This window comes from Prionailurus bengalensis, chromosome X (genome assembly GCF_016509475.1).
Source record: "Prionailurus bengalensis isolate Pbe53 chromosome X, Fcat_Pben_1.1_paternal_pri, whole genome shotgun sequence".
Classification (NCBI taxonomy): domain Eukaryota; kingdom Metazoa; phylum Chordata; class Mammalia; order Carnivora; family Felidae; genus Prionailurus; species Prionailurus bengalensis.
Window position 1 is genome coordinate 1302443 of NC_057361.1, and position 16338 is coordinate 1318780.

Consider the following 16338-nt stretch of genomic DNA (forward strand, 5'->3'; position numbering starts at 1 on the left):
GAAGATGTGGTTTATAGATACAATGGAATACTACTTGTCAATGAGAAAGAATGTACTTGTTTTGAGAGAGAAATAGAGCATGAACAGGGGAGGAGCAGAGAGAGGGACAAAGAGAGAATCTCAAGCAACCTCTGAGCTGTCAGCACAGAGCCCGATGCAGGACTCAAACTCACGAACCATGAGATCATGACCTGAGCCAAAGTCGAGAGCTGGAGGCTTAACCGACTGAGCCCCGCAGGTGCCCCAGGAATGCATTTTTAATGCGCCTCACTATCCTAAAATGAAATCATAGACACTTACCCCCATAGTCAAATTGAATGATAGCCACGCCGTGTCCACATAATACAATTTATGATAAAGTGATAGGCGTTGGAACATGTCAGTGCTTGGAGACGATGAAGCAGGAAGATGCTTGCGTGTGGGACCCCCAGTGAAGGTGTCGGCCTCAAAACAGAGGCTGCCCCAGGCATGCTGTGTTCTCACTCAAATGCCAGCAGCTGCAACCTGAATTTCTGCACAAGTTGAACGATGCAACCACGGGCAATCTTGGATTAATGCGGTGGTTGCTTGGCTGGAAAATGCAACGACAGCATTTATGTGTTAACAGAGCATTTGGTTCTAGACTCGGGTTAGTTACACAGAATGTTCACCTGCATCTGGGCCAGACGTTGAGAAGGCATGTGGGTGTTTCTTCAGTGTGCTCTCCTCTGTGTTTCCATGAACCGTGTGGAGAACAGCCAGAATGGAAAACCACCGGGCCACGGGGAAGGGAAGCCAACAACTCATCAGGTGTAGGTGACTTGGACCCAACTCACGACAGTGGTATTACTCACACAGTATTACTCACTTCTGCAGCCTGAATCCCCGTGTACAGGCAACCTCTTGCGAGGGCAATGACCATAAAAAGACTCATTGAACAAAACAGGACACTCTTTGCCCAAGTCATAGTAAATAGACATCTCCCAGTTTAAGCGTCGATCAAAGCACCGTGCCCTACACATTAAGTATATACTTAAGGTATACCTTAATAAAGTCAGAAGAATAAAATGAATACCCTCCCTAAAAAAAAAAGGCCCTCGTGGGGCGCCTGGGTGGCGCAGTCGGTTAAGCGGCCGACTTCAGCCAGGCCACAATCTCGCGCTCCGTGAGTTCGAGCCCCGCGTCGGGCTCTGGGCTGATGGCTCGGAGCCTGGAGCCTGTTTCCGATTCTGTGTCTCCCTCTCTCTCTGCCCCTCCCCCGTTCATGCTCTGTCTCTCTCTGTCCCAAAAATAAATAAAAAACGTTGAAAAAAAAATTTTAAAAAAAGGCCCTCGTAGTTACCATGCTCTGATTTTCTCTAGGATATTTTCCATGAAAACCCAGTTGGCCACACTTAGCACCGTGGTAGACCAGTTGTACCCCACGGTCTTCTTTGAGGGACAATGTAAGTGGGTCTCGGGTGACTTAGAGCAAACAAAGTTTTTAAGGCACTGCTGGACCTGTGACAGTAAAATTATTATTATTATTTTTTTTTATTTATTTTTATTTTTATTTTTTTTATTTTTTATTTTTTTTCCAACGTTTATTTATTTTGGGGACAGAGAGAGACAGAGCATGAACGGGGGAGGGGCAGAGAGAGAGGGAGACACAGAATCGGAAACAGGCTCCAGGCTCCGAGCCATCAGCCCAGAGCCCGACGCGGGGCTCGAACTCACGGACCGCGAGATCGTGACCTGGCTGAAGTCGGACGCTTAACCGACTGCGCCACCCAGGCGCCCCTAAAATTATTTTTAAATCTACACGTCTGGGAAAATTTAAACACACGCTTGAGTAACCCACGGGCTAAAGAGGAAAACAAGGAGACAGGAATGGCAGACCGTATCTGTGAGACATAAACCAAGTCACAGGGAGAAATGAGGGACACAGAAGGCTAGATGTCCAGAAACCCAAAAATAAATGGCATTCGTCAAATCAGGAAGTCGGACGATACATCCCAGAAAGAAGGCAAAGAATTGTAAACAGAAGCAAAGGAAGAAATTAGACACCTGGCATAACCAAAAATGATAGATTAGCAACTAAACGTACACACTGGTAGAGCTCTATTCCTGAACAGGAGAACGGACTTCATTGGTTAAGAATCTCAGAGCCAGAGATTACTACACGCACACATTCACACACTGTCCCTTCAGGGCACATGCTGGAAACCAGGAGGGACTTAAGTCTGGGTTTGTGTTTGTGCTTTTAAAGCTTTTGGTAAACAAGCAAAAAATGTACACCCAATGCCTAGGATACCGGTACCCAGATGACAAAAAATACAGCTGCCACTACAATTCCTTGAACAACACGGTGTGAACTGTGCGGGTCCACTGAGATGCGGATTTTTTTCAATAAAAACAGCACAGTCCTGTAAATGTATTTTCTCTTCCTATGATTTTCTTTTCTTTTTTTTTTTTAATTTTTTTTTAATGTTTGTTTATTTTTGAGACAGAGAGAGTCAGCATGAACGGGGGAGGGTCAGAGAGAGAGGGAGACACAGAATCCGAAGCAGGCTCCAGGCTCTGAGCCATCAGCCCAGAGCCCGACGCGGGGCTCGAACCCACGGACCGCGAGATCGTGACCTGGCTGAAGTCGGACGCTTAACCGACTGAGCCACCCAGGCACCCCTCTTCCTATGATTTTCTTAATCGCACCTTATTTTCTGTAGCTGATCTCATTGTAAGAACACGGTATATAATACCCAGAGCATTCAAAATGTGTGTTAGTTGACTATTTATGTTATCGGTCAGACTTCCGGTCCACAGTAGGCTGTTAGCAGTTAAGTTGTTGGGGGGTTAAGAGTTACATGTGGATTTTTGAGTGCATAGAGGCTGGGCAGTCCTAACCCCTTGTGGTTCAAGGGTCAAGTGTGATTTCTCCACTTGAATGGCAAATCAAATCCGGACTTCGGATGCAAAGACACGGGTGGCATACATTTATTCCTGAACTTCCCTTAAGCAGACTGCATACATGGGTCTTGTTGTCCTCTCAGCAAAGCTGGGTGCAGACAGGGTGGGTGTCGGCATCATCATTCAGTAGACGATGCATCACAGAGACCCAAAGGCTTAATGATGGCACCTAATGCAAGACTTCACGCCTCCCAAAGCTCCGATCCAATGGAAATGAGCATGGAATGCCCTCCCTGACCCATAGGCCAATCCAAGAAGCTTCCCCAATCCCGCCTCCCAACCTGTCCTTCCTTGGAGGGAGCCCAGTGCACCTTCTCTGGTTGTGTTTCCTAATAGCCAAGACGAGAGGTGCCCATGCCACCTGTTCATGGTACAGACATCCTCAATATCCAGTTGGCATCTAGACAGAGACTTTGTACTACATGGACCAGCCTTGGGTCACTTGAGTGAGCTTGTGTTTCCTCAGAACCTGGCTTGTAGCAATGACTGACCGACTGACTGACTGACTGACTAAGTGACTGAACAGATGAATGAACGATGGGGTCCCTCCCGCTGCCGAACCCAAACAGAGCTCATTGTTGCTACACCGAGGGAAGAAAAGAACCTCTTTAACGAGAAGACAAACACACATCATGAGCCCAACTACCGAATCGAGTCTTGCCCGCGGATGGAAAGTCGTCACCCTGGAGTGTGCACGGAGACCCTGTCCACTCCCCTAACGTAAGCCACAGGCTCAAACCCAGGACCTCCAGTGCCTGCCAAGCCATGGATTCCGCTTTACTCACCCATAAATCCGCACGATTTCTCCAGCTTCTGGGAAATGTCTCCGAGGAATTTTATGATCCGGTGTCGAGGGAACAAGCTACCTTCTCCAGAACTATGTTGTTGTTTTCTTCCCTCTCTCTCCCAGGGAGGAAAAGAAACATAAGGGCTGTCACGTAACAAGGAGGAGGAATCTGAGGCCAGGGTCCTACAACGTTCAAATTGTTTGTGAAGCGCGTCTTCTCAGCTTGGGGACTGTGGCATCTGTCAAATCCCGGCGTGTGTGTTATCTCAGTGGTGGAAGATGTCGGCTTGGCCAGGAGCCATCCTGAGCCTCGACTCGGAAAGTACCTTTGTGATCATGGACACAGTCGCTGGCATTCGTGTACAATGGCCTCAAGCTGTAATAGGTTCTCTGACGACATATAAATGCTCCAACGTTGGCACCTTCCAGAACTCAAGATTCTGTTTTGTGGTGCAAATTCCCGGCTGTTCAGAATACTAGATGAGACACAGCTCGCTCTTGGTTTAATCAAGGAAGGGATTCTAGTTCTAAAAGACATTAGTCCGGAGTCTAGGGCTTTGGTAGGCTATCTGAGCAGTCTGAGGGCGTGCCGATACCCAGGGCTGGAAGCTGTAATTCAAATATGCCTGGCTCAGGGGAGGTGGGGGGGCGGTCCTTGAACTTGGCAGATCAAGAAGATGCCTTCAGAAGCTCTACAGAAATGCTGATTTATCCAGAGGAATTGCTTCTGGAATTCTGTTGAAATTGGAGATGATCAGCAATCCTTTTCAGAGGCTCCCCCAGTGGGCAACCAAAACCCACGAGCCTTAGTAGACCTTCAGAAACATCTTCAGCATCTTTGTTGAGAAGGAGGTCTCTGTAGGGTTTACCACGTTGGCCACGAAAACACAGAGAACTCACCCCGGGCATTGTCACGTCTCCCAAACCAGAGCAAAGACATTCCTTTGCATTTTATTAAGTTCCCGTTAAGGGACGCTCCATTCCCGAAGAACACCTCATGGCGCCAGTCCATCCCCCCTGAATATCCAAGCAGCGAACTATAAATCACCTGTCCCCGTGTCCAGTGTGAACCCCACACTGGAAGAGCTGCAGGCTGTGGTTCCAAAGAATTCATGTGCCCGGAGTTGACATCGGGTTTGAGTCTTTGATGAGATTCTGTCAACTGAGGGAATGGAGAGTGAGATGACCAGCCTGCGGTCACTGGTCTGGAAATGCCACCTGCAGTCCAGAGGCACACACACAGTGTCCTTTCTATTGCATTTCCAACGGCTAGTTTGTCGTTGTTAGAATTTGAGGACATCTTCAGACGGAGGGCTGAGCCATCCTTGCCCGACTGGGGGTGAGGGTGAGCCCTAAAGTCAAGGATCCTGCCCAGTAGAGTGCGTGAGATATTCGGAAGCGGCGGGAACTGTATGAGGTCCTATCAATTTCCATCAGATTCTATCAGGTTCCAAATTCCTATCAATTGGTTGGTGGCTTAGAAGCATAGGAGTTCACCTTCCCCCAGCTCTGGAGACCCAGGCGGGGCGGGGCTCTTGACATCCAGGCGGGGCAGGGCTCTTGAGAGCCAGGCGGGTAGGGTCACGTTCCCTCCAGAGGCTCCCGGGGAAGATCCTTCTGGCCTCTTCCACCTTCTGGGGGCTCCAGGAGTCCCTGTGTGTGGCTGCGTCTCTCCAATCTCTGCCCCCATCGTCACATGACCTCTTCCTCGTTTGTCATGAAATCTGTCTGTACTTATTTCAGAAGAGGAAACTTGGGATCACGTTGGGTCTGCCTCGAGAAGCCAAGATGATCTGCTTGTCCTAATTCCCTCCCAAAGATTATCTTTCCAAGTAGCATCACATTCACAGGTTCTGGGAGGGTAGCACGTGCAGGTATCTTTTGAACCGGATCATACTTCACCTCCTAGAGAGACCGACTGGACACAACCCCAACGACCTTCCAGGTCTGCCTGACTTCCACTGCGTGTGCCACCCCTCACGTCCCTGGTGGACAAGCTGCTTGTGCCTACGGATACGCAAGGAACCAGAAGGAAACGTCTGGCTCAGCTGGGCTCTGATGAACTGTGGTCACCACCCGCGACTGGGCATCACATATTTTTATGACTCCTCTAGTTTCCTGGACTAAGCATAAACCGGGTCCTGCGGATGTCTCTAGGAAGGGTGCCAATGGAAACGTTAACAGATATTTTGTTAGGGACACAACCCATGGGGACACAACCCATGGCAAGAGCTGTCCAGACCCCTCTCTTCCTCCCCATCCTACAGATCTCTATGGGGAGTGCCGTCCAGGACCCTGTCTGCCCACCTGTTCTACGGAATCCCTGACTGGCATTGGTCACATCCACATGACGATGGGCTTGAGCTCATGTCAGCAGACCTACGGGCGGAAGGTGGCACCCGGGGCTGGGTCACTGTCAAAGTGTGGAGTAGACCATGGGTTTCCACCTCAACCTGGACCCAACAGACTGAGGAAGGCTCATGTCTCTCTGTCTTGGGGACCCAGGAGTCCAAGCTGAGTGTCCAGAATAGTGGATGCATGGGAGAACAAAGGACTCACGGGACCCAGAAACCTCTGGAGACCCAACGCTTCATGCTCGTGTCAAAGTGCCTGTGTCACTTGGAACGTGTCTCCTCAAACCTACTCCCTGCCGTGTGTTACTCAAGAAACATGGAACACTTGGCTTAGGCAGCATTTAATGGTTCCTGGCACTTGGGAGAAACTTGGCACACAATTTATGGCTCTCGGCCACTTGGAGGCCACACTCAATATTTCTTTTGTTCCCCGATTTCCCGCAAAGGCAGGACAGCAGACGGGAGACCGTTGGGGACAGAGCCCTGAAGGCAGCAGCTGTGGAAAAGGCAGACACGGGGATCTGTCACAGACCTGCGTTTGCCGGCCCGAGGCGAGGTCTTCCCAATGTGGCCGTTACCCCAAGAGGGTGTCTTGGGTCACGTCAGGGATGCTGGTCATTTGGCAACTTGTGGCCCACAGTTGTCTCTGGAGATCTCGGTCGTACGTGACCGTCAGAGACTTGGTCTCTTTCTCGTTGTAAAGGTAGCGGCCGCCGATTCCCTCCAGGTCCGGGGTGACCGCTGCATAGACGGAGGTCCAGGCTCCCTCATCTGGGGTCTGCGGGGCGAGGGAAGAAGGCCAGGACGTATCAGCTTTGGGAGCACAGCGCACGGGATTCTCGGGGCCCCCACCGACGCGAGTTTCCAGCGGGGGTGGGGGTGGGGTGGCAGCGTTCCTGGGCAACGGCCACCGCGTAGGGGGACAGCAAAGTGCAAAGAGAAGCTGGGGACGCAGACAAGACACGTGAGGGCTGAGCCCTGCATCTGGCGCACCGCGGCAACGTCACAACGTGGGCACGGTCCGCGGGGCGGGGAACCCAAGAGGACCTCAGGACACTGCAAATGGTGGTGACCCCAGGACCCTCGGGGCTGTGATTCCGCGCCCAGAAGCCGGCAGAACGTCCCCTGAGCTGCTTACAGCAGGCTGAACGCTTCGCGGGGGGGCTTATGTTGCTTAATAAACTTGCGGAAATCCGCCCGCCCCAGCCCCTCAACCCTTCCCACGGGCCCCGTCGGTCTATACAGCCGACCCCGGAACAACACGCGTCCGCTGCGAGGCGGATGCTTTTCGGGAAATGCCACACAGTCTTGGAAATGCGTTTTCTCTGCCTAATGAGTCTCTGGACCGCATTCTCCTTCTCTGGCCTCCCCAGTCGTGAGAACACAGCGCAAAGCACACACAACGTACCCAACGCGGTCAACCTGTTTACGGGACCTGCGAGCCTGCTCGTCCAAGGGAGGCCTCCAGGCCTCACAAGGTGGACGTGCGTGTTCATGTGCACGGGGGTGGGCCTTCCCACACACGCGCACACACTCCCACGTGCACACAACCCCCCACGGACACGCACACACTCCCACGGACGCGCACAAACTCCCACGTGCGCACACCCCCCCCCCACGGACACGCACACACTCCCATAGACAGACACACACACACACTCCCACGGACGCGCACACACTCCCATGCACACACTCCCACGCACACGCACACACTCTCACGTGCACACACCCCCCCACGGACATGCACACACTCCCACAGACACACACACACACTCCCATACACACACTCCCACGTGCACACCCCCCCACAGATACGCACACACTCCCATAGACACGCACACACATTCCCCTGCACACACTCTCACGTGCACACCCCCCCACGGACACGCACACACTCCCATAGGCACACACTCCCATAGACACACACACACACTCCCATGCACACACTCCCATGCATGCGCACGCACTCCCCCATGCGCACACACCCCCCTCCACGGACACACACACACTCCCATCTGTACAAACACCCCCATAGACACACACACACTCCCACATGTGCACACCCCTACGGACACACACACTCGCATGCATGTGCACACACTCCCATGGATACACACACTACCATGCACACACTCCCACGAACACACACACTCCCATGCATGCACCGTCACATGCACGCGCGCGCACACACACACACTCCACGCACACACACACTTGTATGGACACATACCCCCATGTGCACACACACACTCTCATAAACACACACTCTCCCAGAGGCACACACAACCATACACACACACACACACACTCCCATGCACACACACAACTCTATGCACACTCATACATGCATGTACACACATTTATATGCACATACATTCGCAGGCACGCAAGTCATGTACAGACATATTTACCTGCACACACATATGTTCTCACACACATGTATTCATATGTATTTTCACATGTACACACAGGCACTCCCACTCCCACACGTACCTTCACACACACAGTCACACGTACATACTCATGCACACACCTATGCTCATGTGGACAATCATGTACCCACACGCACACATCCATTCCCACGCACACACACACATACTCCGATACAGACACATAAGCTCATATTTACACACCCGCGCACACATTTATACACACATACACTCCCATGCACATGCACACAGTCACCCAAGCCATCCCCGGGCAGCCGGCTCTGCTGACACATGAAGGGGCAAGGAAATAGAGCAGTCTCTTGGCTAGAATGCATCTTGTGAAGAATTAATCACATCCACTTACTCAACTATCATGGCTTAAATACATGATAGATGCCAGGCTTAAAAAAGCAACCGCTGATCATTTGTAGAACATTTTAAAGCCTTGGGCTCATAATGAAGACGGAAATGAGATTTCATTTGTATTCTTTAATTCCTAAACGTTTTGACAGCTCGTGAAATAGATGGTTTGATTCATTTATTCCTCATTATATCTCATATCACATCCGAATCATCACCCATCAGAGCAATTATAGGTCATGTCCGCGTGAGACGGAGGGTGTCATGATAAATGTGGAGATGCATGTGTGTGTACAAGTACGCACACACACGTACACACACGTGCTTACAGGCACACACATGCTCACATGCACACACACTCACCTGCACGTACTCATCCATGTGCACGCACATGTGCTCACACACTCACCCATGCACACACACATGTGCTCACACATGGTCACATGCACACACATATACTCATACATGCATACACTCGCTTGTGCACAGACTTGCTCACATGCACACTCACCTGTGCGCACACATGCCCACATGCACACACGTGCTCACACATGGCCACAGGCACACACACATACACATACTCACATGTGCACACACATGATCACATGCACACACATATACTCATACATGCATACACTCGCTTGTGCACAGACTTGCTCACATGCACACTCGTGCACACACATGCCCACATGCACACACGTGCTCACACATGGTCACATGCACACACATATACTCATACATGCATACACTCGCTTGTGCACAGACTTGCTCACATGCACACTCACCTGTGCGCACACATGCCCACATGCACACACGTGCTCACACATGGCCACAGGCACACACACATACACATACTCACATGTGCACACACATGATCACATGCACACACGTGCTCATACATGGTCACATGCACACACATATACTCATACATGCATACACTCGCTTGTGCACAGACTTGCTCACATGCACACTCGTGCGTACACATGCCCACATGCACACACGTGCTCACACATGGTCACATGCACACACATATACTCATACATGCATACACTCGCTTGTGCACACTTGCTCACATGCACACTCACTTGTGTGCACACATGCCCACATGCACACACGTGCTCACACATGGCCACAGGCACACACACATACACATGCACACACACGTGCACACACATGCTCACATGCACACACGTGCTCACACATGTACACACATACATGCACACATTCACTTGTGCACACACATGTTCACACACTCACGCATGCACACACACGTATACACACGTGCTCACGTGAGCACACACGTATTCAGGCACATGCACACACACTAGCCCATACGCACACACACGTGCTCACCCACAAGCTCGTATGCCGTCACACACCTGATTTTAACCTTTGGGGATTTACCTGCACCCCCTGGAGGATGAGAACACACCCAAGAGCCTCAGGACCTGGGTTCAAATTCCTGCCTCACCACCTGTTCCCTGTGAGACCTTCGCCAAACCAACCACCCTCCCAGGACCCTTTCCTCACCTGGAAAACGGAAATTATACAACTAGCTTTTCCACACGAGTAACCAGGGGGAACGTCCCCCGGGCCCAGCTTCAGCCTCTGTCTGTGCAGCAGCCTTCCTGCTGAGCTGGACGGGGCTGAATGAAAGCCACAAGCCTCAGGCCAGCTGATCTGCGCCCCCAAGCCCTCGCCCTCGGGCCCCCAAAATGCGTTTGATTTGGAGGTGGGTCTTTAAACGGGGGATTATGGTAAATGAGTCATTAGGATGGGCCTGATCCCAAGGGGATGGGGTCCTTCTAAGAAGAGAGGATGAGCAAACAGACAGACAGGATAGAGGAGGAACAAGCCTCTGCCCCTTCCTGGAACTCACACACCGCCTCAGCCCTGCCTGGACCTCAGACCCCAGCCCCGCCCCCCCTGCCTGAATCTCAACCCCAAACTCAGCCCTGCCGGGATCTAGCCCTCAAACTCAGCCCCGCCTGGATCTCAGACCACAGGCCTCAGCCCTGCCCGGATTTCAGACTCCCAGCCTCAGCCTTCCATGGATCTCTGACTTTCAGCCTCGGCCCTGCCTGGCTCTCAGACCCCCAAACTCAGCCCTGCCGGGATCTCAGCCCCCAAACTCAGCCCGCCTGGATCTCAGACCACAGGCCTCAGCCCTGCCGGGATTTCAGACCCCCAGCCTCATCCCTGCCTGGACCGCAGACTCCCAGCCTCACCCTTCCATGGATCTCTGACTTTCAGCCTCAGCCCTGCCTGGATCTCAGACCACCAACCTCGGCCCCGCATGGATCTCAGACTCCCAGCCACAGCCCTGCCTGGACCTCATCCTCCCAGCCCCAGCCCTGCCTGGACCTCAGACTCCCAGCCTCAGCCCTCCTTGGATCTCAGACTCCCAGCCTCGGCCCTGCTTGGAAATGAGACTCCCGACCTCAGCCCTGCCTGGTTCTCAGACCCCCAGCCTCAGCCCCACCTGAATCTCAGACCCCCAGGCTCAGACCTGCCTGGATCTCACAGACCCAGCCTCAGCCCTGCCTGGATCACAGACTCCCATCCTTGGGACCCTCCTGGACCTCAGACACCTAGCCTCAGCCCTGCCTGGACCTCAGACCCCAGCCTCTACCCTGCCTGAATCTCAGAACCCAAACCTCAGCCTTGCCTTGATCTCAGACTCCCAGCCTCACTCCTGCCTGGATCTCAGACTCCCATCCTTGACCCTGCCTGGACCTGACTCCCAGACTCACCCCTGCCTGGACCTCAGACCCCTGGCTTCAGGCCTGCCTGGATCTCAGACACCAAGCCTCAGCCCTGCCGTGATCTCAGCCTCCCAGCTTCATCCCCTCCTGGATCTCAGACCTCAGGCACAGACCTGCCTGGACCCCAGACTACCAGCCTCAGCCCTGTCTGGATCTCAGCCTCCCGGCCTCGACCCTGCCTACATTGCAGACCCCCAACTTCAGCCACGCCTGGATCTCAGACTCCTGGGCTAAGCCCCGCCTGGATCCCAGAATCCCAGCCTAGGGCCTGACTGAATCCCAGACCCCCAATCTCGGCCCTGCCTGGATCTCAACCGCAAACTTCGGGCCTGTTTGGATATCAGGTTCCAAGGCTCCACCCTCCCTGGATCTAAGACTGTCAGCCTTGGCCCTACCTGGTTCTCAGACCCCCAGCCTCAGCCCCACCTGGATCTCAGACCCCCAGGCTCAGACCTGCCTGGATCTCAGACCCCCAGCCTCAGCCCTGCCTGGACCTCATTCTCCCAGCCCCAGCCCTGCCTGGACCTCAGACTCCCAGCCTCAGCCCTGCTTGGAAATGAGACTCCCGACCTCAGCCCTGCCTGGTTCTCAGACCCCCAGCCTCGGCCCTGCCTGGATCTCAGACCCCCAGCCTCGGCCCTGCCTTGGTCTCAGACCCGTAGCCTCAGCCCTGCCTGGACCTCAGACTTTCCTTCGGCCCTACCTGGATCTGAGACTCCCATCCTCAGCCCTCCCTGGATCTCAGACCCCCATGCTCGGCCCTGCCTGGATCTCAGAGGGAGACAATAAATGTGTGTTGTTTAGGACACCCAGTCCGTGGTGCTTAGTTGTGGCAGCCTGGGGAACCCTAATGCAACTCAGTAGATGAGTTTTCCTCTCCGCCTGGGAACGTTCCCTGCGGAAGGCTCTAGGAACAGCTGGCCTGGCAGGTGTCTCCTATCTCAGGAAGGAGCTGTGTGCACCCACCTTTTCCAAGGAACAGGTGGTTATACATTCACTCATCTGCTACATGATGAGTCCGGGGCAGGACATGGTCAGATTCGGCCCCACGGACCTCAGAGTAGGAAGGAAGACTCGTATCGGCAGAAACTTCTCAGCCATGTGTCCCGCGAGCGATGGCGTCCCCGTTTGGACCGAATGCGCACGTCCCCCCAGACCCGTACGGGAAAGCCCCAACCCTCAATGGGACGGTATTAGCAGGTGGAGTCTTTCGCAAGTGATCAGGGTGCAGTGAGGTCGTGGTGGGATCAGTGCTCTTCCCGGAAGAGGACTTTGCCACCTGAGCGAACGCACACATGCCCCAACCCCAAGCTCTACATTTGAAAGATGCCGTGGTCTAGGTGATGAGAAGACCACGAAGACGAAGGAAGGTTTGTCCTGAATCTCTTTGAGCTAGAACCCTGCACACCCCAGCGGCAAGGGTAGGCACAGGTGGTGTCACCTCCTCTCCGCTCTCACGTCTCCCCTTTGCTTCCCTCTGGTTTGCGCTCTTATTTCCTGACGTCCTGTGCCTGTGGCTCACGGTGGAGCGATCCGCCATTGGCTGGGCCCCAGGCTGTAGGCTGGATGCCCCAGGGAGCCACCATGTCTGAACCTTGACAAGGAAAGCCCACGTGGGTCGACTGTTAATGGGGCCAGCAGAATAAAGCCCTCCCGCTCTTGACGATCTCTTGCACTGGGATCCTCCCTCGCTAACTCAACCTTTCCTGTGGTGGACGCCATGTTGGGAAGAAGGCAAGGTCAAAAGGCTTCCTCTCCTATGACCTCTATGACCCGTACCTGGAGGGTAAAGATGTAGGTGATATTCCATGACCCATAAGCTCAAGCTTGGGGATGTTCATCCCCAGGGACCAGCGTTGTTAATCCTTTCTTCTTCTTCCCCGGGATCACTCTTTGGCTCATTCAGTCATGGAACTCACGTCCTACAGAAGTTCAGCCCCAACCAGGACGGGTAAATGAGGCAGACCCTCCTTAGCTTAATTCGCCAAAGAACCATCGATAGGATGGATCCAGGTACGCAACTGTGTTCAAACTGACTGGCGACTCAGGTCCGTGATCATACACATCATGGAGGAAGATCGGGAAGGACCTAATTAAGACGAATATGCGGAAAGCCCCACATCACCTGCATTCTGTCTCTGGCCTCAAGCAACACCAAGGACAGATGACCACCATCAAATCCCCCAGCAAAATCTGATTACCTGCCTTCGTGCAGTTGTAGTGGAGATGGGCTGCTTTCTGGCTCACTCCCAGAATGATGAAGTGTGTTGTTTCCTGGGCAGTCTGTGCTGAAAAAATCAGTCACCTTCTGCATAGATAAGAAGGTGCTCTAAACAATGCTTCCTCTGGCATAAATAACATACCCCATTTTATCTACAGCTTGTAAAAAAAAAAAAAAAGAAGATAATCCTTAAAGACTTGGAAGATGTCTAAAATGTGAAACCAAACCCAAGAGTGAAATGTGTTGCTTTTATCAGGGGCACGGGGGTCGCTGGGGAACCAGACGCCCGCTGGGAGACCAGGGAAGAGGGCTCTGTGTATTTATAGTTAAAGGTTTTCTCTGCGTGAAGCCACGGATGGAACTGGAAGCTACAGACTGTTTCAGTGCGATTCAGTACAGCAAATGTCTGCTAAATGCTCACCAATATTTTGTTGGCTCTCGGGGCAGAGAAAAGCTATTTTGAAAACAACCCCACCACCCTGTAGCTTACAAGAGGCCGGGGCTGTGGGGTCGACGGTTGGGCACAGATGCCTGAAAAAATAAGACTTTACAGTTTGGGAAATGCTTTCACACATATTCGGTTAGCGATTTTCACAACAATCTTTTCAGATGTTATTATCCAGAATTAACAGATTACCCAAGCAAGGGGCATTGTGAGTGGTGGGGGCGGGGGAGGGGCAGGGTGGGGCCATGCTGAATGCCCACGTCTTGGTTTTTCCATAGACCCCAACCCTCTCCCTCTTGGTCCTGAATCTGCCTCCCCGTCCCCCATGCCTACGGTTCATTTCTCACCTCCTTTCATGTCTTCGTCTGTGGAATGAAAACCTGACTCTCCTCTGAGCCAGAGATGCACATTCATGGCAGCCCAGTTGGTACATGGGGAACCAGAGACCCTACTTAACCCCCTCAAGGTCAAGCTTTCCCAGATCCCCACCTGGGCATTTCTCATCGCCCCATGTCTTGGACTGGAATCACCATTACTCTCACTTTCCTAAGTCAGCAACTCTGGAATTATCATTGAGTCTTTCCTCTTTCATATGCCAGAGTCAACCAGTCAAGATGTCTTGACCTTCCTCTCTCCCTGTCGAGCACATCCAGTGCCCCCTGCACCAATGCAATGGCCTCTAGGTGGATGGCTCTGATCTCACCTCATCACTGACGTTCCCCAACTGGCATCCAGAGCTAACATCCTAAGGTGCCCATTGGCTTGTAGCACATGGTAAGCTTGTCTCCCGGACAAGCTTTGGGATGGGGCTGGGAACGGCTGCTCTTGGGAGAACTGAGACAAAGGGCAGCTCAGTTCCTTTCTCGGTCTTGAGTTCAGATGGCGGATACAGTGGAGGACAGGCGTGGTGTCCGTTTGACCACCCGTCATCTTGACCCACTTTCTGCATCACACATAGCTCCAGCATTGTTCATCCTCCTTGGACCCTGGCCCAGTCTTCAACCCACCTTCTAAGGCTCCAAGCCCAGTCAAGCTTTCGCCTGCTACCCCCAACACTAGGGTAGACCACTGCCACCAGATTTCTCCTTTCGGCACTCATGAGAATGCTTGGAGTCAAACCAAGGGATAGCTAGTTGAGTTCCCGTCACCGTGGTGCAACGTGATCACTCCGTGCCTGGAAGGTTGCCTGAGATGTCCTCAGTCTGTCTCAATGGACATCCTGCACTGACTCCCAGCTCCACACCTCCTGGGGGATCCCATCTGGTTTGATGTAATCAGGATATACCTGAGAGGCGGGTCTTGTCCACCTGCTCTACAGAGGAAGGAGCTGAAGCCAACACACTTGGCAAAGACACAAGAGAATGGTCTTCAGAGCTGAGACCCAACGGAGGTGAAACTTCCAGGAATTTATCACTAACTTGGTGGCTTAGTACAGCACAGATCTATTCTCTCAAAATTCTACAAGGTTACAAGTGTAAAGCGTATCTCAGTGGGCCAAAATCCGAGGGTTGGCAGGGGCTGCCTTCCTCCTGGATGTTCCGGGGGAGAGTCTGCCTCCTTGTCACTTCTTTCTCCAAGTCTGACTCACCCTCCTCTCCCTTATGAGGACCGCTGTGATGGTGCTGGGCTCTCCTGGATCGTCTGAGATATCCTACCACAGGTTGATTCCACGAGGGAAGAGGAATGGCGGTAGGTCCCTACAGCACGACAGAAGGTCAGCTGAAGGTCGTGATCACAGTGTGCTTGAATCTTGTTGAACGAGGGGGGAAGGATGGCTGGACGTGTGCCCTTGAGTTGACTAATGCAACCTGCCATCCTCCCGACACATCCATCAAAAAGCAATCAAGTGACCCAATGACCAGCTGATCCAAATGCATATTAAAGAGAACCAGCCGTCACCAGTCATACATGCTACGGTGACGTGGCCACATCCTACACTGTCAATTTGTTTCATTTGAATAGGAGACCCACCTATTGTGGGGAGACCCACAATCAGACCTGGGATTGTTTGAAACAAGCCCCACACAGGGGTCCAGAGGCACCCGGCACCGA

The 16338-nt window shown here is 52.7% G+C and overlaps 1 protein-coding gene across 2 annotated transcripts in view; it reads right to left on the reverse strand.

Annotated features, from left to right (window-relative positions):
* Positions 1-16338, reverse strand: part of DHRSX (dehydrogenase/reductase X-linked) — a 160301-nt gene that overhangs the window by 12773 nt on the left and 131190 nt on the right. Inside the window, exon 7 of one of the 2 annotated variants that reach the window (XM_043570463.1) lies at positions 3711-6844. In XM_043570463.1, coding sequence (XP_043426398.1) covers positions 6641-6844 — 204 coding nt within the window. In that variant the 3' untranslated portion in view covers positions 3711-6640. Of the gene's footprint in view, positions 1-3710; positions 6845-16338 lie in introns of those variants that run through there. The other variant, XM_043570464.1, reaches the window with a different exon arrangement.